The 26,697-nt window shown below is 40.0% G+C and overlaps 1 protein-coding gene across 1 annotated transcript in view; it reads right to left on the bottom strand.

The window, feature by feature from the left end:
- The window catches only part of dntt (deoxynucleotidyltransferase, terminal), a 113,974-nt gene that overhangs the window by 55,503 nt on the left and 31,774 nt on the right, over positions 1–26,697 (bottom strand). The window contains exons 7-8 of the mRNA XM_054798802.1: positions 22,843–22,975; positions 5,803–5,905 (exon numbers count right to left, since the gene is read on the bottom strand). Coding sequence (XP_054654777.1) covers positions 5,803–5,905; positions 22,843–22,975 — 236 coding nt within the window. The remainder of the gene's footprint in view (positions 1–5,802; positions 5,906–22,842; positions 22,976–26,697) is intronic.

Raw genomic sequence — 26,697 nt, 5'->3', positions numbered from 1 at the left:
ACGGAAAAAAAAGTCATTTAAGACTCATGTATCTTCCTGTGAATGTGTTCTGGCGTTAGGGGAGCTGAATGGGGGGCAGACAGAAAGTAACGTTTTGAGTTCAGCATTGAGGTTCAGCTTGCTGTGGGTTACCGCCGCAAAAGTCGCCTGTGTTTTTATTAGTGATTTTTTATTAGGGATTAATGTTCCTGTTATGAAATCATTCAAACCTGCAATAAAAAGACTGTTTTTCTCAGCGATCACGTCTGGTGCTTGTGTGTCTCACCAAACATTACAGTAAATTTACTGACACCTATTGACCAGTGGAGAATACTACATATCATCAGTCTTTGAATGCGTCTTCTGAATGCCTTATATTGGTATTTTAGTCCATTTAGTCATTTTAATGCTTGAAGTAATAAAAAAAAATATATAACATCCATCCATCTTCTACTGTATGCCGCTTATCTTCACTAGGTGATGGAGCCTAAACCAGCTGACTTCGGGCGAGAAGCAGGAAATGTATGATATATAAATAATAAAATACATAACATAACTAATAGGCCGCATTCAACCACGAAATAGCTGATGCTTGATTAATTCATATATTTTGGACAAACCGTGATAGAGTGAAGCCGCAAAATTCAAAGCGCAAAGTGGCGAGGGACGACCGTATACATACTATAATTTAAAATGCGTTTAATAAGTGTGTGAGGCATACTGAAGAGAGACGGAGGAGGATTCTGGGGTTGAATCTAATCTAATAATTACGACAGCCGCTCGTATTGCAAATGTTGATCCAAAATCAGAGGAAAACGGTAATGTCAAGCTAGTAGAATGGCTTGAGGGGGGAGGGGTGAGCCGTGTTCCAAACATATACATTTTTATGGGTGTCTCAATTACTTTTGGATTTTCGCCATTTGCTGGTGGTCCCGGACTATAATCCCTGTGAAAAGTGGGGTCTACTATGTAAGCCAAAAGCTGCCCTGCCAGTCATCTGATAGTTCCGGTTAATCAGAAAAACATTGACTGCATCAGAATAAGTTTAATGGAATCCACCAGGCCAACATTTTAGAACATTCACCTTCCATCCATGCTTTATCAGACAAGGCCACTTCCAAGGTGCACTGGATTTAGAAATAGTGTGAAAATTCAAGATGTTAGAACACTGAGCGAAAGAGTGACATGCAAAGAAATATCTGCCCATACTCTCATAATTGAACCCGCTCATTAGACACAGTGAGACTCATTGCCTGTGCTGCTGTGGGCCAATTTTTTAAGTGTCACCCTTGACTGCACCCGTGGATTGCTTTCACTCTCTCTTTCTGCAATTACATATAACCATTCACCTTCCAATAATAGCAAGGTAAACTGATTCTTTAAGTTCACTTTATGTTGAGCAGAGTAGCAAAGGGCAGTGACGGTTCCTGCTTAGATTATGAGGTTCATAAGGGCAGCATAAGAGATCTAAATGCAGACTCATCTGAAATTAAAGACAAATTGTGTGAGAAGGTCATACACTATATGAGCTTGCAAATGAAGGTAACGTCTGTCTTCCCATCATGTTTTTCACTCACTCCTGCCAGAACATTGCATTTGTCCTTGAATTACATTGATGCCTTCAGAGAAAAAAAACAATTATTCTGGTGACAGTTATGTGGACCATTAAGTACCTGAATACATTCAATACAAGCACTTAGGTTTTAGGCCCTCCAGCATACATCAAGTGTGGTTTTTCCTCACCTAACTCCTTCTGTATGACACACAAACACTCACAAATGTATAATATAAAAAAACAGGATGTCATGAAGTTCCCATCTCAGTATCGCGGGGGACTGTTTAGCCCGATGGCGCTCTCTAATCATCTCCCAAGCAGCAGGTAATGTCAGCAAACATCTGAGCGTAAGCTCATTCCAGAGTTTACAGAGGGAATTACAGAGAAGGAGAGCAGGCGGGATGATAATCTTTCCCCAAAAGCTTTTTGCCTTTGAGGACTGAAAAAACACTCAACGATTGGGATCTGTATGTTTTTTTCTGTAATCTACTTGTGGCTTTTTTGAGATAGCAATGAGTGGTCGGCCCTTGCCCAACAGCCACCATCCAGAGGACAAATATAATTTTGTGATGGAAGCAAGGAACTGTGATCTCAACTTGTATTTGACTCACAGAAAGGAAACTTCTAACAATCTGCTTCCAAGTTGCAGATTAGTGTGTCTCAGCTAGAAGCCTTTGAACTGAGCTTTGACTTTGATTCTGAGTTTTAAATGAAGTAGGTGTGTGTGCCCTAAATGCCAGTCAAAGTGCTTAGATTTGATTTAGATGTAAGAGTGAAATTTAATCTCAGCTGTGTGGGTAGCACTGCCTGAATCACTTATCCAACCAGAGAAAAAAAAAAACTTGAATGTCTAACTGCATTGACCCGTCTCAAATGCAGAACAATAAAACTGAATTGCATTATGACGGCAAGCGACGCATACTGGGCTCAGCCTTTGGAGAGCAACATCGTGCAGTATTCAGAGACGCGAATGATAAATGAATAAAAGCAATAAAAGCATGTCACTGAATCTGGTGCTGACCTTGCCTCTGCCCTTAAGTTATGCTTTCAAAATCAGCAGTAAAACGATAATGGCATTTGTTTTGCAAGGACATTTCTAACTTCCTACAAGCTGAACAAGATTGGTGGGGTAGTGGAGGAACTGCCCCTAATATTAGCTGAGTGAAGGCATGTGGGCCCTCCGGGACTTGATTGCCAATGACAAGGTTACACGGCTTAGAGCCTACCTTTGTTACATCATTTAATCACTGTCTCGTGTCCTGGTCCCTGCTGACTTGTCCCACTCCACCCCTTCTCTATCTAGCCTGCTGGGCGTAACGCCTCCTTAAACCTTCTGAACACCTGTTCTATCTGCTGAAGTCACCCTTTTAGGGCGTACTCACAGTAGGCTTTTCTTACTGTGTGTGTGTGAGTACGCCCTAACTTCCATTTTAGTTATTTACACACATGTTCACACACTCTGTTCACACCTTCAGTTCACCAGCTCAGCCGGTGGTGGACAAGTGGCTGCAAATGGTGAGAGCACCATCATAATATGAAGCAAGTAGGAGGTAATTATTGTCCTGGACCTTTGGAGGACATGAGGGGTGTGTAGGTGTGCACACAAAAAGGGATAGAGGGTAGCGGGGATTATTTTAAAACGCTCCCATGAGTTACTCTGAACGACTCAGTCCTGCATGATGTTGTGCTCTTTATGAAGTGATACACATTGCTCTATGAATGTGGTATTTTTATGACATGTACGTGTGTGTAGATACAGTAATTCCTCATCACTTCACGCTTAAAATCTTGTGGCTTTGCTTGATCAGTTTTTCAAAAATATATTAAATCACATTGTTTCGTGGTTTAATTTTTTTAATGCATATTTAAGCAAATGTCACATACTTTTTGCTGCAATGAAGCATTTTCAAGCATAAAATTGGTAAATGAGTTAAAATACAAATATAAGGCATTGAGAAAACGCTTTCAATGATGTTGTGATGATATGTAATATTCTACACTGGTCACTAGGTGTCGGTAATTTTACTGTAAGGTTCTGTGAGACACACAAGCACCAGACTTGATTGCTGGAACAACAGGCTTTTATTGAAGGTTTGAATTATTGAGCACAAGTATTATTTATGTCTTAAATGTCTTATTTTGTCTTACGTTTACAATATTGGGTAATAGGAGTGTAAAAGTGACTGTAGAGGTGTTATTTCATGTCTAGAGGGCTCTAATGATGTTAAATAATCACATTTAGAAGGTCATAAACAGGTTTTCTATGCTCTAACTACAAAAATAGAAGAAAGTTGAAATATATAGTTTAAAAAAGTTTAAATATTTGAAAAATTACAGCAACACACACACACACGCAAGCGTTTCTGTGTAAATATACAATAAATATACAATAATATCCCATAATGCATTCCTTCCCAGCAGAGCAATTCATTGGCCAACCATGGCTGCTGGGCCACCAGAGGACGCTCACGAGAGGCAGCTCATGCATTAAAGGATATTATTGTATATTTGGGATATTATTGTATATTTCCTATCTACCTTTTGAGTGTTAAGTTGCTGTGTGATTATTTAGCCTTCTTTGTAAGATGACACCGTGAGTCAAACTGTTATAGTGGGTGACCTCCTGCGATTTCCGATGGGTTGACAAGCTCGTCGTGAGTTCCCTTTTAGCTCGTGATTGGATGTTGCCAAAGAAAGATTTTGATGCAGATAATTGTGAAGGTGCAGATGCAGGGAATTGACTTTATTTTCCATTAACATGAATAACAAAAATGAGGAGCGTGTTGTATCGATTGCTCTTACACTTCTAATTATAGTTGGTTGATTTTTTTTTTCGTATATATTGGAGTGGCCTTTTGTTGTGGCCAACCTAAGACACACCTGTGCAATAGTCGTGCTGTCTGATCAGCATCTTGATATGACACACATGCGAGATGGATGCATAAGTAATTATGAATACTCACTAACACAGATTTTGACAGATTTGTGAGAGCTCTGCCTTTCGTTTCAGATCAAAAGTTTCAGATCATGGACTTCAGTTCATGAAAAATGGGAGCAAAAACAGGTGTTGTGTTTATATTAACGTCGGGTGTGAATGTGCCTCTTCACATGAAGTTTGGTAAATGTAAAGAAGTGCAAAATGAACACATTTGTCAGATTCTTGACTAGCTTTTAATAGTGTGACAATAATTTTACCTCCAATGATGGAAATATACTGTATAATAAAGTTCAAAGTGGGTTATGCCCTACTCTGACAGTTTTCTCCAACGCATCGTTGTGCTACAGGTGAGATGTGCACAGAATTTGGAAGTGTTTGCCCTGAGCAGGCTCACAGCATTGCACCTCCTCCCAGCTTTGACCCGGGGCCTTTAGACACATTATGATGCGGGGCCGTGAAGGCTGAATCGCAAATGCGTGGGGATCCACTGTACTACACAACTGAACTCCCATAGTTGCTCAACACTTGAGTGCTGTTCATGTTGTACAGTAATCCCTCGTTTATCGCGATTTATTTGTTCCAGACCCAACCGTGATAAGTGAATTTCCGCAATGTGTGAGTCCTTATTTATAAATGGAATATTTTCATACTTAGAGCAATGAAAGCCTGTTTACGACCTTCTAAATACGGTTTTAATATTATTAGACATGAAATAACAGACCTAGTCACCATTACACTTCTATTACTAGATATAGTAGAATAGAACATAATAACAAAAAATAAGCCATTTAAGACATAAGTAAGACTTGTGCTTGTTGCTGTAAGTGTGTTACGGTTTTGGACAGGAAGTGACGTCGGGGGTTCAAAGTTGAGTTTTAGCTTGGCGTGGGCTATAAACTCGTGTTAGGGATTATTGTGCCTGTTGTGAGATAATTCAAACCTGCAACAAAAGCCTGTTGTTCCAGCGAGCAAGTCTGGTGCTTGTGTGTCTCACCGAACATTACAGTAGCATTACTGACATCTATTGGCCAGTGTGCAATACTACATATCATCACGGCGTCTTTGAATGCATCTTCTAAATGCCTTACACTTGTATTTTCCTTCATTTATTTAGCCATTCATGCTTAATTTAGGCAAAAAATATGCAACTTAAATATGCATATTTTTGACTAATAGGCCTGATTCAACCACAAAACAGCATGATTATTAATTTATATATTTTGAAAAACTGTGATCAAGTGAAACTTAAGAACTAAGAAAATGAATCATTATTTGTCAGGTAATAAAGGTCATTCAGAAAGTTAGTGCATGAAAAATAAGATACACTTACTTGTTTTTTAAAGCAATCGATGATGTGGAGCAGCATACATTCCTCCTTCCCCACCTCGGGTGTGGTGACAATATAGTCCACATCATGGCCAATCTCTTTCCCCCTGCGGACAAAGACAGGAAATGATATTTTCAGCACAAAAATATGCAGATTTTGTACCTCTCAAATGCGTTGTCTTTTGAAGCTAAATTTTGTTACTCCTGTAGGTAAAGCTTTCATAACTGTTTTTCTTAGCTTAATGTCAAGAAAGAGCCGAATACATTCTGACAAGGCGTACATACTGCATTTTTGCTGTCAGCACAACTGCAGGCGCAGAGTTTACTGAGCAAAAACTGATCCATCAAAAAGCAACGAGCACAAGACACCTCTTCAAAAAGCAAATATAAAAGCTGCCAGGGATCAGCCCACTGAATTAGGCACAACTTCAAACTTTTCACAACATTCTTGCAACCTTTTTGAGATCCATTTATTCCATTCCTCATAAAAGCCATAGAAAAGGCAAGGTAAAATAAGGTAAAATAGGTAAAATAAGTGATTTGCTTTTGGACCACTGACCAAAATGTTGCTAAACATTTCCTCGACTTTCTTATTCCAAAAACGCCAAGAAAATGTATTCACCGGGTTGATGAAGTGGGGTTAAAGTGCTGAAAGTCTTAACCGACGTCCGATTTTATTGGTTGTGCAATTTTTGGCGTTCCCCAAATCGCTGCGGGGTTTTTTTTGTTCATGGAGAACATAGTTGTAGTGAAACGTGATCTCAACATGCATGGAAGACATCCGAAATCTCCAAAATCTCCTTGGCCCCACTAATTACGTATGTGGGGTGCACGTGTGGCGCACAACACACAGTCCGCAAGAGAGACGTACAAAAATATTGACATTTTGCCCAAACCTGAAAACTTCCGAAAGACACAAGTTGGCCGTATGGACGACACACGAAGATGTATGAAGTGTCTAAGTTTATCTTCTATCTATCTATTAACGCGAGAGTTTGTTTGACATGACAAGGAACCTCTCTGGACGGGCTGCGGTCAATCTACGCCTCGAAAATCAGCATGTCAAAAGCGCACCCTCCGTGCGTTTCGTGCTTTTTTTTGGACGTAGCCCAGCCCTAGGAGCCCGTACGATCGGTTGTGACATGGCTTTAAATTATTAGTCGTTTCCCCCCTAATGACAAGACTGCACGAGCTGCTCCTCCAAGCTTGCAAAGGTAAGCATCTTCTCATTTGTCATCATGGACATGAGACAGACATCGAAGAGGGAAGTTTCCAGGCATTTAAATCAGTAAAAAACCCCAAAATGCATAAAAATGAACATTTACTTTGCCGTTGCTACATGCTGCTACACAAACCTGGTGCGTGTATAATCCGGCCAGTGACTGCATGACTGAAAATCAATCATCTTTACTGTCAGAGTCTTTACAGTTACGGCATCAGGGTTGCCAACCGCCTTTTGAAAAATGGAATTGCACCATATTTTAAAAAAAAATAAAAAAGTAGTCCCATATTGAGTTGAAAAGATACGCACTGTGTCCCATTTTTGTATTGTTGTTGTGATAATCAAAAATTGTTTGTAGAATGTCAGTAGAATGAATAAATCCCAGCCCTTTCCTGCTATGCCACCGATGAGAGAATAACATAGCAGAATTCGCTGTTAATACCTGGTGGTGTAATGGTACACACTGGCTTTTATGGCAGAGGTAGCGGGTTTGATTCCCAGCTAAGGCATGTGTAAACATTGTGGCGACCCCTAACTGGGAAAAGTATTTAGTAAAAAATAAGTAAGTAAATAAATATTAAGAGAAAAAAAATATTATTTAGCAGCAGAGAGTTTAAATATTAAAGAATTTTTTACATGTATACATACAAATGTATTTTATTTATTATTCTTTACACATTTTAAAGAGGCAAAAAACAAAATAAATCAAAATATGCATATAAAGTCGTAATGTTATGAAAAGAAACTGATAATTATTTAAGAAGAAAGTTGAAATATTTGAAAAATTACAGCAACACACACACAAGCACAAGTCTTATTCATGTTTCATGTCAGGAGGGCTCTAATAAAGTTAAAAACTGTGTTTATTTTTTTAAGTAAAGTTAAGTAAAAATAAGGAATCCTACTTCGATATTTTCTTTTCTTCACTACATACGCTATTTCACGTCTTTGGACTCATGTATAATATAAAATGTTCCCGTTATCATTAATAACTTACGAGGCGTGATCTCACCAGTCACTCCATGACTTGGCTATGTTGCGCGTGTGACAGTGCATGTAATTGTGCCATGCCGTGGTCCACCTGTTCCAGTCGTGGAAAGAGTGAAATTGTGTTGAACTTGAGCATGGATCACGGCACTCACACTAGTCAAATGTGCTGGACTTTAGGTGTGACGTGGGCTGAAGCAGGGTTTCCACTACATGTCATCAATTGTGACGGTGAAGCCACAACAAAATAAAAGCCGCCACATCTTAAAAGTGAGGGTTTTATTCAAAACTTGAAAACAATTAAGTAATATATTGTATGAATGTATGCTATATAGATACATATATAACTTATTTATACTGCGCTTTATTTTGATAAGCATGCACCGCCTGTCTGCCTTGCTGGCACTTGACCAGTTACCAGATACGCAACGCATCTTCTGTTGACTTTCACTTTGTTTCTTACTATCGGGAGAATTAACAATAGCCCGTAAAATGCTTAGTCAATTGACGACAGCTCGTCACATGCTAAGCCTATGTACTATGCCAGCGTGTGTGTGATCGCTCACGTTTCAATCTCATTCCACTTTCTGCCATTTTTGTTTACATGCCTGGCTGGCGGCATCTAGCTAGCTTGGAGCTACAAGTGGCTATCACGTTCATGGGATACATCAATCATCGATTATCATCAGGGCTTACTTTTTTAAAGTGTCACTTCACAGTCCTGCTCTCTTGTCATCATTATAATACTTACGGCTTGTTTTCAAAACACTAGTTGTGTGTCGAAGTTGTGCACCTGAAACACGTAGTGTGTACAGCTTTAACAGTGACGCTATCACAGGGGTCTCCAACAGACGTAAGCTAGCAGCAGCTCACCAGTTGATGTTGAGTAGTTCACCAAAAAATAGTTGCTTCACCTCTTAGTATTTTCATTAGTGTTCTATTCAAATGACACATGACACCTGTATTTAATGACAAATGAGAACACCGAGTGGAGATGTGCTTTGTGAATCAAGTGCCATTTAAATGTTGGCAGTGCTCTCAGCAACTTTGCCATTAAAATAAACAGTTTTGCAACGTTTTTGGTTCATGTTCGGCTAGTTGTTGAAAAAAGTTCATTAAAAGAAAAAAAAAAGTCATTACAAAATTGCTATTTGTAATTTTTTTTTAAATTGCAGATGCAGCAGAGGCAAGAAACAGCGCCGGCAGTCCGTCCTCCCATGCACCTCACCACCACAGCTTCAAAAAATCCTAGGGGAAATCCAGAGAAGGATGGTACTTCTGTCCTAGTGTGAATACAGCCTTAGAGACTGTGCACAAAAGTGGGATATAAAGAGAATCTCAGTAGAGTAAAGAATCCATGAAATAATGAACATGGACACTTTTTGTAGGTCCAAAAAGGAGGACATGTCTGGGGAATAGAGGATGTGTGGTTACCCGGCTTTGTTTTTATGTTTTTATCCGAAATTATCAAAGAGTTTGACTTTTAACTGTGTTTATTTGTTTTTTTTCTGCATTGTATATATAAAATGCCAGAAAGATGTTAGGCAAAAAATAGTGTGAGACACTGTGTTCATAAAAGGTGCACCACCTGAGCAAAGTGCCTCTGTGACTCGTACCGGGAACATTATCAAAGCTCTCAGATGGCATGATGAAAGGAAACATTGCATCCTTGTGATTATAGTGACCCGCTAAAACAGGCGTGTGAGCAGTTCGTCATCAGAGAACGCAGTGCTGACGCAAACGGAGCAAAACAAAGTCCACGAGCGAATGACAAGACGTTTCGCTGTGCCAGGCTGTGATCTGTCAAAGTTGGCCTCCGCTCCAGCTCGATCCGTTGCCAAATAGGCCAGGCTCCATTTCAAACCGATCATTATGCACTGACTTCCACACACACACAAACCCTTTGTACACATAAGCACCAGTGTCACAGCTAACAGCAAAGTGACCCTGAACAGGAGAAGCATCAGAAAATGAATGATGGCAACATAAGAGCCTAACATTACAGACGGGCTGTGGATGGCTTTGCGGAAAGGCTCAGAATTGGCTATGGCTAATTCAGGGAGCAACTAAGTATTCCATAACAGCCATTAGTGCTCCACAAGGCGTGTGAATGTTAATGTTTAGGGTTAGTGGCAGGGAGCATGCACCCCTGTGAGTGCTCGGCTCTTAGGCGCACTCAGCAGATGTTGCTTTTGTCACATTCATTTAATTTGCCCTCTGACTTTCATTTATTCACTTGCCATTATAACAGATGTGTCTCACTTACTTTTAGGCTTGGGTTTAGATCAGGGGTGTCCAAAGTGCATCCCTGGGGCCATATGCAGCCCACGGCTGTTTTTTTATTGGCCTGCGGCACATTCTAAAAATATCATTTAACAAGAAAACTAAAAAGCAGGAAAACAGCAAGTTGTAATTTTTGAAAAATTTAAGTTGCAGAAAAAGTCATATTGACAAAGTCAAAGTATTATGGGAATAATGTCTTGATGAAGAAAGTTTACAAGAAGAAAGTTGAAATAGTTGGAAAACAAAACAAAACAGGTGTAATTTTACAAGAATAAAGTCAAAATATTATGGGAATAAAGTCTTGATTGAGATAGTTTACAAGAAGAAAGTTGAAATAGTTGGAAACAAAAAAAACAGCAGAAAAAAAACAAAAAAAACAGGCGTAATCTTACAAGAATAAAGTCAAAATATTGAGTGAAAAATTAAGACAAAAAATGTTATGAGAATAAACTGGTAATATTATGAGGAAAAAATATAATGTAATTTTAGTGGCATAGAATTGGAATATTAAAGAATGTTTATATAAAGAAATGTTTTGTAATATTATGAGAAACAAACAAAAACAAAATAAATCTTTAATTTTGGAAAATTAGGTTGGGGAAAAAGTTCTATTATGGGAATAAAGTCATAATATCACAAGAAGAAAATTTACCAAAATTATTTAAGAAAAAAGTTGAAATATTTGGAAAATGGGGGGAAAAAAAGAGCAAATCTGAAGAAGCAAAGTTGCAAAATCACAAAAATAACACACGCGCAAAAAGCAATACACAAAGCATGAGGAGCAGTCCATGCATGAATGACGAGCAGGAGTTGGAAGAAAGAAGCAGGGTCTCCCAGGTGCATGCTGTCAGCCTATAACGCAGTAGGCAATCAGCAGCAGGTGCACCCAATGGCGCCAGCCAGCCAGGCTTCTGCAAACGGAAAAAAAAAAATACACACAGGCAACAACAACAAAGGTGGGAAATGTGGAACATGACACGATGACACTTTTTCACCTACATCACAAAGCTGAGATGCATTTTTTTTTTCTTGAATTATATATACAGTATATATATACCCTCTTAGCATATCTACAGTACATGTGCTGCTTTACAAAATACCAACGTGGCGCTTGCATCATTTCATTTTTCAGTATGTGGCCCTCGGTGCAAAAAGTTTGGACGTCCCTGGTTTAGACTATGTGGTATTTACTGTATATGTGAAAAGCTGACTTCACTCTAATGAGTTGACCTGTAGGACGCACAGATTACTATCTGCTGAACGTGCAACTTTCCAGGCAATGCTGCAAATCCACAACATTTCCATTTCACGCAGGGCGTTAAACCCGTCAAGAGATCCTCGCCAGCTCCCCAGCAACCTCTGCAAAACTCACTTAAGTATGCTGCATAAGTGTGTGCCACGAACAGGGAGTGAGACGGAGATCATCAGCATACATGCACTCCTCTCTAGGACCTCCATTACCTGTGTTCAGTGCGTGTGTGAGCACGTGCGTTGCATGGAAACGGGTGGTTAGCGAAGTAGACCGCATGCATGTTACACTTTTCAGCTCTCTAGATAGTAGCTGTGCATTAGTATGTAGCAGGGCTGTGCAGCGCCTTCGACTTGATACAGCTTAAGTCAGCAGAAAAATGGACACACCAGGTCTTTTATCGCTAACTAAAAGGGTGTTTTTCTTCCTTTTCTTTACCATCTCTCCTATGCATCAATTTATGGTCAAATGCTGCCAAGACTGGGACCCCTCATCTTAAAAGTAACGGTTATGATAGATTAATGCATTGCGCAATGTCACTATACACCAAAATGGAGAGAGTGTAAATTTAGCTGGTCTACACTTATATTGCGTGAGGAAAAATGATAAATTATTAAGTGTTTCAGCACAAAGCACATGAAATATTTAATGGTTATTTACAAATTTGTGTGGATGACAGGGTGACATGTATGAATAATACAGACGTGGGAAGTGTTGCTGCTGGAAATGTCAAAGAATGTGAGGAAGGAAAAGTTCAGGCGCAGTTAAAAGTGGCTGGGCGCAGAATAGAAATAGCTCCCCTTGCTGTGATGTGTCACTTCACCTTCAGTTTTGCCTCACCGCCATAAATGAGAAGCAATAATCGAGAGGAGCTAACACGAACACTAGAAATCATAAATGTTAAAGAAGCCTACAGCTCATGACCGACAATCTGGTTTTCCTATTTCAAATTCAATGAAATGTTTTGAATCATATTGATGGTATTCTGGCTTGAGTAGTCTATTGGTATTAGTGCTGTTCAGACTTGTGTACGGTACCTCATGCCACAATGGTCAGACAATATGGTTGTTTTTCAGTTAAGTCCCAACTGTGTTTATTTTTCTAGACGCGAGCCATCTTCGAGCTAATTTTTTGCTTGGAACTGTGAGGTAAAATTTGTGTACGAGCTGCTAGTTAACAGCAAGCATAGCCAAGGCTGGCTATTTAGGGGCTTCTGTCAATTCAGAGCTAGCAGCAGTAGCATTAGCTAGCATTAGCTGTGCACTAGCTAGTCATCAAAACATCAGTAAAACATACGTACATTGTAGCAAACTAATTGATATCATTTATTATGTATGTGTAAAACTATAACAAGAACAACATCAAATTAAAAGCAAGAAATGAATACAGATCCACCATCCACCAGTACGAGCCTGGACTTGTTTGTCAGAGAGGTTGTGTACCACAAATATGCACATTAGCACTCAATAACGTCATCAAATTTGACCTCTATGCATTCTCACATAGTAACAGCATTTGGGAGCAAATGTAAGCTGAAAGAAAAAGGGTAAAAATACAGTATAGTACTGTAGTCCAGTGATCCCCAACCCGGTACCGGGCCGTGGGTCCTTTGGACCGGGCTGCACAGAAAGAAAAAATAATTTCCATTATTTCATTTTGTTTTATTTTGAAAAGTGGCCGTATTCTCTGTTACATCCGTCTCACTTGACGCATGTCCATTGTGCGTATCTCATCCCGCACAGATTGACTACTACTGTATTTTTATATACAAATACGAATACAAATAATGGCCCATATTTCCAAAATTGATATTCCTTTACATAAAATTTGATGTAGTTATCGTAGTTGCGTATCAAAATGTTTACCACAAAGAGATTTACTTCCCTACTTATGAGAGATAAAAACGTATTTTTATCTTCAATTAATTATGAGTTCACTGTGGACAAAATGTGATTAGTCGCAATTAAATATTTTAATCGATAAACAAATTCCAATATTCCCACCCGCATGCAGATCCTTACAATGCGTATGTGCCCATCATGATGTGGCTGATGACGGTATATTCTCAGTGTTTCCGCTACATGTAATGGATCGTGGCCACGGTAAAATAAAAGCCGCCACACCTTGGGAATTAAGTTGTTTTTTTTTTACATTAAAACAATGTTAATACATTGTATGAATGGGCATACTTGTACAGTAGTACCTCACATAACGTAAACCTCCTTTTACGTAAATTCCACTGAACGTAAAGAATTAATTAGTTTATTAATTAATTAAAAACGTTATATGGAAAGAAATTCCATATAACGTAAAGCGTCAAGTCGGTGCAAGTTCAAAAATTCGATTTGAATAGCTCGCGCGACAGAGCGAGGGAAACATTTTCCATGACTAACAGAGTACACTTGGTGACGCCTTCTGACGCTTCACGCTCTCATTGGCTGATTATCGGGGCACCGCCTACGCTCTCATCTCATTGGCTGATTATTGGGGCTCCGCCTACGCTCTCATCTCATTGACTGACTTATCCAGCACGTACAGTACGTGAGTTTGTGTGAGAGACAGGCTTCTCCCTTCAACCTCCCTTCCTCATCGTAGTCACCCTTAAACTAGCTGATTGTTTTTGTTTTTTAGTTTTATTCATTTACAGTAATCTTATTTATTACCTTATTTTATATTGGAATGTTACTCTACTATGTTTATGCTAACGTTTTCTAATATTTTCCCACCATATTTGGTGGACTTTGAATATTTTGAAGGGCCAAAGGGGTGAGTTTGGGAAGATCTTGGAATGGTTTAGGCTATTTACATGTATTTTACGCTTCGTATAACGTAAAAACCCTATAACGTAAACGTTCTCGGAACGGATTATTTACGTTGTAGGGGCGTCTACTGTATATGCTATATTAGGGGTGCCCATTATGGCAATCGCGAAGGTAGCGTGGGTCACGTGTCACCTACATCATAACTGTCAGTAGATGTAGATGTCAAATGATGACATCAGTCAGACGACATCCAGTCCCTCCTGATTTGGCAGTCTGCCTCCCATGCATCCTACCACCATAGCTTAAAAAAATCATAAGGAAAACCCTGTTGCTGTTTAAGAATTCGGAAAATGTTCAGTTTCATTTTGAGTGTTTTGAATACAATCCAGTGAAGACTTGCAGGTGAGAGTTTCACAAACAGTACATTACCGTTACTGGCATAAGCTGTGTTTCAAGTCTAATCTATTTTTAATCCTCCACAACAACATCACTTTAAGACTTGTCACCCTTCTTCCACAGCTGTCCTTTCAATCAGGCTAATGTCAGCGGCATCAACAAACCCTTGTCGTGCTACTGCGACAGAATGACAGCTTGACTCACTGCAGTGTGTCTGTGTGTGATTTCGAAAGTGTTATTATGTCTTGTTATTTTTCGGGGTCGACTCACTCTTTAGTCTATGCTATCCAGAGTTGGGTGCGACTATTTAAAGAGGTTTCACAAAGGTTTGAAAAAAATTGGTGATTGAGCGACTGGAAATGATAGGTAATTAAATCTGTTGGGATTTTAGCAGGGAGCTCTTTCAAAAATGCAACAATGAGGAGAATCAGTGGAGTATTAGTGCTGATGCTGTGATTTAAATTAGCACTTCAGCTATTTTGGTGTAATAGAGCCTGAACCAGCAACCACTATTTTTTGCTGCTTTTCAAGAAGATTAAGGTAAATTATTCACTTACTGACTGATATTGTGCAAGTCATTGTTCTGCAATTATAGCTCGGTAGGATTCCAATTAGGTTTGAAAGAATCCTCCCCAAGCCTGCGCCAAATATGAGAAGGATTTAATGTGTGCTTCATCTTACTGAGTTTGAAGTCATAAAAGCTCTCTCACAGGCCTTGTTACGCTTTTCAGCAGGCTCCTGTCCCATAAATCGTGTACTGTTGCTCCCCATCATCTTGATGTTAACTATCCGTGATGCTCTAATCTTTTTTCCTCATCTCTTTTACCACATTTTCCCTTGAGGAGCAGTTATTTACATAATCAGACATCATTCTAGCTGTCACTCAGCCCTTTGAAGTGAAGAGTTACTGTGCTATCTAGGATGATGCCATCATGAATGTGTCTCTCAAGTCAAGGCCACTAGAAGATATTTTCACCATTTACAGCAACTTGTTTTATTTGTCAGGTACATTTTCATGGATCATGTTAACTAATGGCAGACTATTATTTTTCATGTAACAACACACACAACACATAATTTAACCTCTGTGCCAAATCAATGTACAGCGGAACCTTGGTTAGCATCAATAATCCAGCCCAGAAGGGCCGACTCCAACAGAAACGTACTCTAACTGAATCAATTTTTCCCATAAGAAATAACGTAAATCCAATTAATCCCAAAAATGTTAATACAAAATACTGTTTATAGTTTTACAATCTTGATTGTTGACAAAGACGGCTATGAGGCAGCAGCAAATGAAAACAGACACCACCTGTTTTGCTGTTATTTCTTGAATTCAATAGTGTTTCTCACCTTCATTATCAAACGCTGGCACTTGTTTGGGTCCGTTTTGGGTTATTTTGCAGCCGTGATCAAAAAGAAAAGAAGAGACGTGTGGTGTAAATGTGTTAGGTATAGTTGTGTTAGTCAGCAAAAAACTACAGAGCTGATGACGTCATAGACATGCTAACATGCTGCTAGCAGTGACAATTTGTCGTGTTATTGCCATACTGTACGCAAAATGAGGCAACGTTTTTGCAAGTTTTGAAGTCTTATGCAGCAACCGTGTTTTGATCTGACTAATCTTAAGTACGTTTGATCAAGTGTAGAGTGACTACAGCTTCTGCTCGGACTGCTTCAACAGTGGCAGTTGTTGAACTCTAAAAAAAAATTACATATATGGGCTTCACTTGTCTGTAAAGCCACAGGTGTCCATGTTGTAACATAGGATATTTACACAGAAAGGCATACTATAAACCTTGGAATCCTACCTACACTCGGTGTTCCCAGCATCACTCGTTAACTCCAGCGAGTCCAACTCCTCTTCAAAGGTAAATAATATTTATCATTACATATTATTATATCACTTTTATTATTGTTTTTTTCATTAATTATCCTCGTTTAATATTACTACTGCATCCAAACTCATATTTACATACATACACATATACTGTATATGTATACACGTACATGTAGTACCTATATCATTGGTAATATTACCTTTTCCCCTACTTAAGAACAATTCGACATAAGAACGGTCGTCTGGAACCAACTGTGTTCGTAAGTTGGAGACCTAGTGTATACAGTTACAAATCCCATAGTTTTTGCATGTTTATGTTGTTTGTTCGACGCTCCTTGAATGCAACATTGTGCGTGTGCTAACTCTATCTAACGAGTCAAATGGCCATCGTTGTTAGACTCTTCTAAAAGAGGTAGTGTTCTGTGGGTGGTGTAGAATTAAGCAGGCCTATTAACTCTTCATAAACTTTAATCACATGCTCTGTCCGGGTTGTACAATTTAGCTTTCCATTTAGCTTTATCTCCTCAGCGTCTAACTCTTCCTCTGTTGGACTATTAGCTCTAACGCTGCCTCTGTTGGTCCCATTATCAGTGTCACAGTGCCCTCTAGTGGTCAAGCATGTACAGTAGCAGTATAAATACTGATTGAGCGACGACAAGGCAAAATAAAATAAAATATAGAACAGTCGGCTTGTGTTTGTATCCGCGAATGTTCGCTAGTCGGGTGTTCGTAAGTTGGGGACCTAGTGTATTATTTTAAAAATAAAAATAATGGCCCATATTTCCAAAATTGACACATTTACTTAAATTTCAATTTAGTTATTTATGAATGTATTTTTTTTTATCATTGCATTGGTTCTGGTAGCGCGGTCCGGTACCGGTCCATGGGCTGGGCCGTGATTGGGGACCCCTCCTATACTATACATATTCCGTGGTAATGTTTGACTCTAGCAGATGTTCCTGAGCAATGTCTGCTATGTATGATAACTTTTCTCAAAATACACAAATTCTGGTATGATTGGTCATTTCCCATCTGGCAACACTGAATGCCTCTACCTCTTTCCAAACGAATGGCAACCTCTCAGTTCGAGTCCCAACTGCAGGGATATAGTGAAAGCTAGAGACCCTGCAGTTTACTGGTCGACATGGAAGCATTACTTTAATATCTGTGGAATGGGTGGGTAATAGGACAGCCACATACTGAAATGTTGGGACTGTGGCTTGTGAGTTTTCTTTGGACTATGTTTACTTGCGTGTTTGATGCATTCTGTTGCATCACCATTGTTTTCCCGTTGTTTTCGCTGTTTTCCTGTTTACTTGTATTATTCTCATTTGTTTCCATGCTGAGTTTTATGTTTGCCTTAGCTGTACCTCCTAGCCTTCTTTATTCTTTATTACGATACTTTGCCTTTTTTGTGTGCCGCGCCGCTCTGTGTGAGCTTATCTTTTGTTAATTAAAGATTTTATTGAACCAACCTGCCAATATGTCCTGGCATTCTGGTGTAACGCAACATGAAATCATAGCTGAACGTGGCATCAGGCCTGCTTTTCATGGACGCAAATGCCCCATAATGTAATGCAAAAAAGAACTAATTGCTGGAAAAATATAAATTGAAAAAATGAACTGTAAGAACTGTAAGAAACGGAACCAATACAAAAGAGAAAATAAGTCATGAGGCTGGAGGCTCCCTGGGAGCATGTACTGTGTGTTTGGTCCCCAAGCACTATTAGAGACAAACAATCAAGCAGTCGAAGCTCTGTCACCCCTGTTGACTTAAGTGCCTCTTCTTACTGCTCCGGTATTGCTGTTTTTAAATTATTTACCACAAACACCATTGGTTATGACTGGATTTTTACAACTCCACAGGCCAGAGTGCTCCAAACGTACTCGGGCAAAAAGCAGCACATATAAAGAAAATAACAAAACAAAGACAGAGGGCGCAAATAGCTGCACTCAGTGGGTAAGAGCACTCACTCTAAAGTTTACAATGACAAAGAAACAGAAAACGGTCATACGGCTCTTGACCTCAGTGTTGCCTGTGGGCTGGCCCCAGAGGAACAGACACTTAGGACCTTTGAGACCCAAACAGGTCCCTTGAGGAAAACGTACCATTAAAGTCATACAAATTATTTGTTTCCATTTTCAAAGCAATCTTTTAATTATCTTCAGCCCTAATCAGAGCAGTAAAGTTTACTGACATGTATATTTCTTTACATAAATATGTCGTTTTTGTTTTTCCCACGTGCGTATGTGCCCTGTGATTGGCTGGCAACCAGTTCAGGGTGTACCCCGTCTCTCGCCCAAAGTCAGCTGGGATAGGTTCCAGCATACCCCCACGCCTCTGGTGAGGATTAAGAAATGGATGAGAGAAGAGAAAGTGGATTAGAAAATGGATGGATGGATGGATGGATGGATGGATGGATGGATGGATGGACGGATGGATGCCATTTTTGTGATTTGTTATTGTATTAGTTATTGGTGCATTTCATCTTTTTTCATCACATTATGCCAGTGGCACCGGATTGCGAGTAGAGTTAAGACAATTCTAAGGGGGGATTTTTTTTTTTCTGTGGCTCTAAATACTGAACACATCATCGACAATCTCCTTGCGTGGCTCATCTTATGACCACACAAACACCATTTTTTATTCTTTAACACAGCTGCTTAACTACATTGCCAACCAGTACTTCAGTAAGACTGGTTGCTGTGGAATATGATTTGCTTAATTTTAGCCGTCATTTTGTTTTTTGTTCGCCTTCCAACATTCTTCCATTGTGAAACTAAAACCGCTGTGGGATGCTAGATGATGTGTCACTGCCTCCGGTGGCTCCACATCAAAGAAAGAAGAGGTTTAGCTCCCCTGCCAATGAGATATCGCCACCAGCAGCACCAAGGTTGGTCTTATGGTTGATGATGTGCTGGACTCCCTGACTCCCTTTCTGCTGCTGTTGCCAGCCAGGTAGTCCTCAATCCTCCTCCTGTAGTCAGATTTGCCTTACAAATGCCACTCCTCAGGTGGTTGGGCATCGAACATCGATGGGAACTGGGAATAACATTCCAATTCTCACGGAATCGTTAATTTAAAAAAAATTTGATTCCTACTTTCGGTGATCGACCAGCGCGCTGACCGGAAAAAATGGCCGCATAACACCAATGAAGAAGAACCGGCGAACACCAACAATGAAGAAGCAGCAGGAAGCATTGTGTCCTTCTATTTCAACCATGGACAGTGTGCAATGGCACTTGAAACTTTGGCTGAAATTGTGCAGTCGGCGCAGTGCAACATTTGCGACGCCGTCATACCATGCAAAGGAGGGTGCACCACTAACATGATTAAACACCTGCGGATTCACGGGGTACAGAGTGCCCTGTTTTTAACGCGTTTCGCCGGACTTCTTCCAACCAATCAGGTAAGTAAAACAATAAATTACATCGATTTTACGCCAACATTGACACAGCAAACAAATTATACTTTATACTGAGAATACGGTGGCCAACTCAAATATCCAGCTAACGTACGGCTGTGTACTTTTTCATAGACAAACGACCTGACATTAACACTCTCTTTACCCAGGAAGTTGACCAGACCGGCGTTGTTACTCCATTCACTTGCTTGATATTCTGCACGCAGGTTCGTAGGAACTCTGTAAAACGGTTAAGTTACACTTTGTCTGTTCTGCATTATAAGTAGGGATGAGCGAGTACACCACTATCTGTATCTGTATCTAGTCACCCATCTAAATTAACTGTATCCGTATCTGTACTCGGAGGGGGCGGTGAATAAACCGGAAGTGGGCGTGGTTTAACCGAAAATGGACGGGGGCTTAAAGTGAGCACATTATTTTAAGTCTGAAATTGACAATGGATTGATCAGAAGTTGCTATATTTACTGTTTATTTTAATTATTTTTAAATTGAGATTCAAAGTATGTTTTTGATCACAAAAGTAAAAGAACCACTTCCAGAACATTTTTTTTAATGACGTTTTTTTCATTTTTTAATGATCTGTGTGAAAGTTGGTGATTCACGCATACATCCAGTGATGGCAAACAAGGAAATAATCTTTCAGCCTTGTTCGCTGTATTTTTCTCAAAAGCACCGCGATCAGTCTAACAAGCAACGTTTGCCAACTGACTTTATATCATTAGTAGCAAGAAGACAGAAAAATAAGACCAACGCAATATGAGCCATTTACAGCTCTGTCTTGTCAAATGCATCGCGTACATAACAAAACAAGTCTACCAACTAATATGATACAAACCGATAAGCAGCAGTGAGTGCTTATTCAGGCACCGCGATCAAGCAGCGAGCGAGCATTGAGGGAGCAGCAAATTCAGACACCGTGAGCGCGAGGAGAGTGGTCTTTATGCGCGCTGAGTATGGTTGTTACGTGCACCAGTTTTGGCATTAATGTGACGCCAAGCGAGTTCTTACCTCCTGAACACTTAGGAAATGTCTCTGAAAAAAATGTCATGCAGTGACTCATAATGCCATTTGAAAGTGTACATCTTGCAAATATTCCAGCCCATTCTTCTTTCACTTTTACCATCCACTTTTCTTTCAGCAGCAAACCTGGAACACGGCATTTTTGTACAATCGAGGCGCCGACAACTGGCGAAGTGACCGATATGGGAACTGTTCCAAAAAGGAAAGAGCAAGTTAAAAAGCGTGCAAAACTGTTTGATGCAGTAACAGGCTGCCTGGTACTTTTAGTATCACAAGTTGAGTAAAATGTTTAGGATGACAAATTCTCCCTGTTAATTGGCCATGCGGAATTTCTATGAATTCACAAGTTAAGTTACCTTTTAAATAAAGGGTTTATAATGTCCCAACGGAGTAATGGTTTCCAACATCAAACAAATCTGTAGGTTTGACCAATGGCCTGGAGACGACAACTCGCACACATCAAACCTTACATCAGGGGCCTCAAACTCACGGCCCGCACATTCACATTTTGCGGCCCGAAACTTGACATCAAAGATTACTGTAAATGCCGCCCGCAAGGTCTAACTTAAGCCAATACTCGTAGGGTGGAAGCATAAGCCTCCAGTGAACTAAAAGTGAGTATGTCACATGGAGAAATGAACAGGGGGGTCACTAGACAGAACACTACCTACAATTGCGGTGCTATCACAAAAAAATATAAAATAACAGCACAACATGTGAATACACATAGGACAACTACTACTATGGGGAATAATAAACAACGCGAAACACTAACTTCGTAACTTCAGCAACTTTTTACAAACCAAGTGCCACAATGCATGCTGGGAGCGGAAATCACTCCCAAATAGGGTTGTGACAGAATATCTGCAAAGCGATCTATCGCGATATTAAACCCTACTATGGGTTATCAATAGGGGATATCCACAGCAGAAGAAGATATCGTGAAGTTAAATGGAAAGATTCACCAGCATAGTTAAAATCAAAAGTGTGGACTCACTGTGGCTTTCAAAGTGTGGACGAGGCAACGCTGGCTAAAGACTTTGGAAGAATGTCTGATGAAAATACGACAAACGGACGGCACAACAGGCATGAACACCCACCTCGTCTCGTACCACGCAGGCAGAGAAAACTGCTTAGTAAGAAAAATGTTTATTTTTCTATTTAAATGCTCAATGTTGTGTTGTTCAGTCAAGAGACGTGTGTTTAGTTTACGTTTTACATTGTCGCACTAAGGTTGATCTTGAGACATATGAGATGTTGTGTTTTATGAATGAGTTTAAAACAGCTTTACTGTTTGTCAGCCACCAGACACAACCAAAACACTTACACTTATATTGCACTTATGTCTCGATCTTTTTGCAACATGGTTGCTTGCATCCGGGTTAAAATATGCTACAAAAATTCCACCCATTTTCTATACCGCTTATCCTCATTGGGTCACGGGTAAGCTGGAGCCTCTCCCAGCTGAATGCAGCACAATATACACGATGAAATTATTGATTTATTTGGTTCACCATATCGAGATAGTATTGTTATCGTGAGCCATGTATATCGTATCGCATCGTGAGGTATCCTGAGATTCCGAGCCTTGCTCCCAATACCTGATGTGGCCCAGCCTTACCCAGACTCTACCTCCAGCGGCCCCCAGGTAAAATGAGTTTTAGACCCCTGCCTTACATATTTGTAGAAGCACTTAGCAATGAGAAGTAGCTCTGTCAGATTTAAGCAGACCTCAAGAAGCATTTTACATTCCCATGTGCGTAACCAATGTCTGTCGAGTATTAGCACAAAACAAAACAGGAAGAGTTGTTTTGTTTCAACGACCACATAAACACAAAGAGGAGGAGACAAGTGTTTTACCTGCGGAAGCCACCTGTCAGTGCTATTATGCCGTCTGATGTGATCAAATGGACAGCCTTGTCAATAATGTTCCCCAGGGCTTGAGCCTCCGCTTTAGTGACAGCCCTTGAGATATCTCCATAATGCAGAAAACCTGCAGGGAAAAGACCATGTGGTTATTAGTGTGGGAGCAAGCCATCAATCACAGCCATTTGCTCTGGGGAAGTGGAGAGTCGGGGTGAATTAAAAGTGAGACACAATGTGATATGTTTTGCTAGATGCAGGAAGGCAACAACTGGTGCACGTCAGTCTCAGACACTGTGGACTGTGACTGATGGGCCGCTGTCATTATAGTTGCATACAAAACATTGTCTATTCATCTAGGAAGAAGAGCAGGATATGATTTATTTTTATTTATTTATTTGCAGGGACAGTGCATATTAATAGACATTTTTGTCAATATGCCACAAGGCTATTTTTCATCTTTAGTCCTAATCCCATTTACTAAAATTAAATATAATGTAATAATGGAAACACAATGAGCCAACAATCAAACAACAACATACCAAGACACAAATACATACATGACAGGACACCAACAACAGCAATACCAGTCAGGCTGTAGTTAATGTTGGCAGTTCTGAATAAGCCATTTCTTTAACTGGATCATGAATGTATTATATGTGTTTTGAGTTTGTTTTTTTGTTTTTTGATTTCTAATGACTATGGGCGTGAGGTTCCACCCCATAGCACCTCCAATGGAGAGAGCGGTTTGTCCAAATAAAGTTTTTCTAAATGGAATAATGCAATGTCCCCTCTCAGCGCCTCTAGTTCTGCTATGAGCGGGTGTTCGGATGTTGACAAACATCCGAACAACAACAGGAGGAGAGGATAACCAGTTAATAATTTTATAAATAAAACAGAGATTTGATCATTTGACATGTTTTCCCAGCTGACTAGTCTAAGTTTGTCTCATATATCAAACAATGGTGAGAAATGTAGGTCCTAAATTTGATCCTTGAAGAAGACCAGTGGACAGACGGAGGCCTCGTGATTTAACGGACTGGACTCTGATGTATTGGGAGCACTCAGTGAGGTAAGACTCAATCCACTTAAGTGCATCTGGTGAAAAATTCAAACTAAATAATATTATCAGCAAGATTTTAATGATTGACAGTGTCAAATGCCTTCTTGAGATCCAGGAACACAGCACCGACAACCCCACCTCGGTCTAACATGGCTCTGATGTTTGAACAAGTAGCGGTCTGAGTGAAGTAATTGGCAAAGCCAAACTGCATGGGGTGTAGAGCAAAGGATGTGGTGTGTAAATGCTTATTTGTTTTGCTGCCAGTTTCTCTGAAATCTCGGACACTGTGGGCAATATGCTGATGGGTCTATAGTTGGCTACGGAAAGAGGGTCTCCACTTTTAAAAATGGGAGCGACAGCAACGGGTTTCCACATGCTTGGCAACATTTTCTGTGAAATGGACAGATGAATACATTTGGAGGTGGGCAGTGTGACTGACGTGCTGTGGTCCTTGAGCATCACTGTGTCCATACCAAAAAGATTTTTACATTTGGATGGTCTAAGTCAGGGGTAAGCAACCTGCAGCTCTGGAGCCGCATGCGGCTCTTCAGCCTTTTTGTTGTGGCTCATTCGGTCATGACAAAAAAAAAAGGTTATTTATTAATGGAATCATTATCTACATATTTTACTTTTCTTTATTATATGTTTTGGAGTTCAAGGTAAAACCGCCTGTCCTCACTATAGTCACGGGGTGTGCTGGAGCCCATCCCAGCTGACTTTGGGCAAGAGGCGAGGTACACCCTGGGCTGGGGATTAATGCTATATTTGCTATAAATTATTCTTTGCAGTTGGGTTTAAACTACATGGTTCCAATGACCAAAAAGTGATTGTTTAGGGCCCTGTCACACCTTGACGATTTAGGCAGCGCATGCCTGACGTGATCATTTTGATGGCATACGTTGAACTGCCGACGTTTTTTTTTTTCAATTTTGGGCGTATACATAGGGTATTCATAACGAGGTCGACGTAAACATGACGTATTAGTAACTTATATACAACGTTTCTCTAACTTATAGACAACTTATATCAACAAATGCGTAGCGTGTCGCCGGTGTTCACAATTTATGCCCAACGCCCAACGCCTGTCACACCTTGACGATTTAGCCAGCGTACGCCAACGTATGAAAAAATTGGCCAATACGCTGGCGTACATCGAATAAGTTATGGGTAAGTTTTGTATAAGTTAAGAGCACGCTGAAGCACGCTGACATATGTCATAGTACATCCAAGTCGTCCAAAACGTATTTTGACTTGTACGTAACTTACAAATAACGTGTGTGAACGGGCGTCAACGATCGCATAACTTATTGCCCGCGGATGCGGGATGTATTAATCATACGTTGACATACGTCGAAATGTTTTGTGCATGCACAAAATTTTTGGACGACTTGGACGTACTATGACGTATGCCGGCATGTTTCAGCGTGCTCTTAACTTATACAAAACTTACCCAAAACGTATTGAACGTACGCCAGCGTATTGGCCAATTTTTTCATACGTTGGCGTAAGCTGGCTAAATCGTCAAGGTGTGACAGGGCCTTTACATAGCCCATAAAATGTTTGGCTATACATACAACAATATGTGTTCAAAAGATTAAAACATTTGCATCACAAAAATGCCTTCTCAAAAACTCAAACCTCACAAAACCGTTGGCGTTATATCTGTCTCCGCCGTATACGTGCACACTGTCACCTGTGCGTGCATGTGAATGTGACAAAGACACTCACATCGTCTTCCGCTGTGGAGCACTTACATAAACAAGATGGCCGCGGCGCTCCGTCGCGGAAGTAGATGCGAGCGTCTTCGTCACGTACACATAAACGCACAGGCGACAGTGCACAGGAATACGACGGGAGACAAATATAACGCCGAGGGTTTTGTGAGGTTTGAGTTTTTAAGAAGGCATTTTTGTGATGCAAATGTTTGATTTCTCTACTGACGCAGCCGTATCTCTCGCTTGCCAAACTGGATATCCGGTCGTTGACAAGCCTAACATCTAAACAAACAACACAGCCACACTGAATAAAAACAAAACACTAACAGCAAATCAGACCAGGTAGTAGAGGTGCGCGCACAGACCATTTATTAGGGAAAACAATAGCCACTAGTGTAGAGATGGGCAGTTGGGCACTTTTTAGAGAACCCACTCTTTTGGCTTGGCTCCTTAACAAAACGTTTTCTCAAGACAGATTAAAAAATAGCAAAGCAAAGTGATTATCATGACAAACAGTAAGAAGCTCAAAATGAGAGGACTTGTTGGTGGACATATGGTTAAGTGTGTGGTGCGCTGTGTCGGTCATTTCCTCGTACACTGCACACCATAAGAACACACAATTTTTTTGTGTTTATGCGCGGGGTCTCTCACATCTAAAAAAAGTTGCCTAAGCGTTAAAAAATTTTAAAAATGAAAGAAAGAAATCTCGGTCAGAACGGAATTTAGTCAGCCATTACTGTAGACTGAGTATGATGTCTACCTTGAATGCCCTCTCTAGATCTACAGTATATCTACATTAAACTATCAACACAGCTATGATGGGTGTTTTATAGCTACGACTCTGAAAATTGCTCAAAATCATCCCTATAAATGTTTTGTAAAACAAACCATAATTTTCCATGAAAATAAACATGCTTGAAAATACCCAAATAGTCCATCCACCCTGCTGATTTCCAAAAGCTCATGAGATTTGAAATTTAACAGCAAGTTGTCTAGAATAAAAATACTCCTGCTGTTTTTTCCATTTTGTTTTAACTGTAGAAACCCTGCTGCTCCCATTTTTCTTTCAAGCAA

This window comes from Dunckerocampus dactyliophorus, chromosome 14, assembly GCF_027744805.1.
Source record: "Dunckerocampus dactyliophorus isolate RoL2022-P2 chromosome 14, RoL_Ddac_1.1, whole genome shotgun sequence".
NCBI classification, from domain to species: Eukaryota; Metazoa; Chordata; class Actinopteri; order Syngnathiformes; family Syngnathidae; genus Dunckerocampus; species Dunckerocampus dactyliophorus.
Note: the sequence above shows the minus strand (reverse complement) of the source record. Positions and strands in the feature narration are given on the sequence as shown.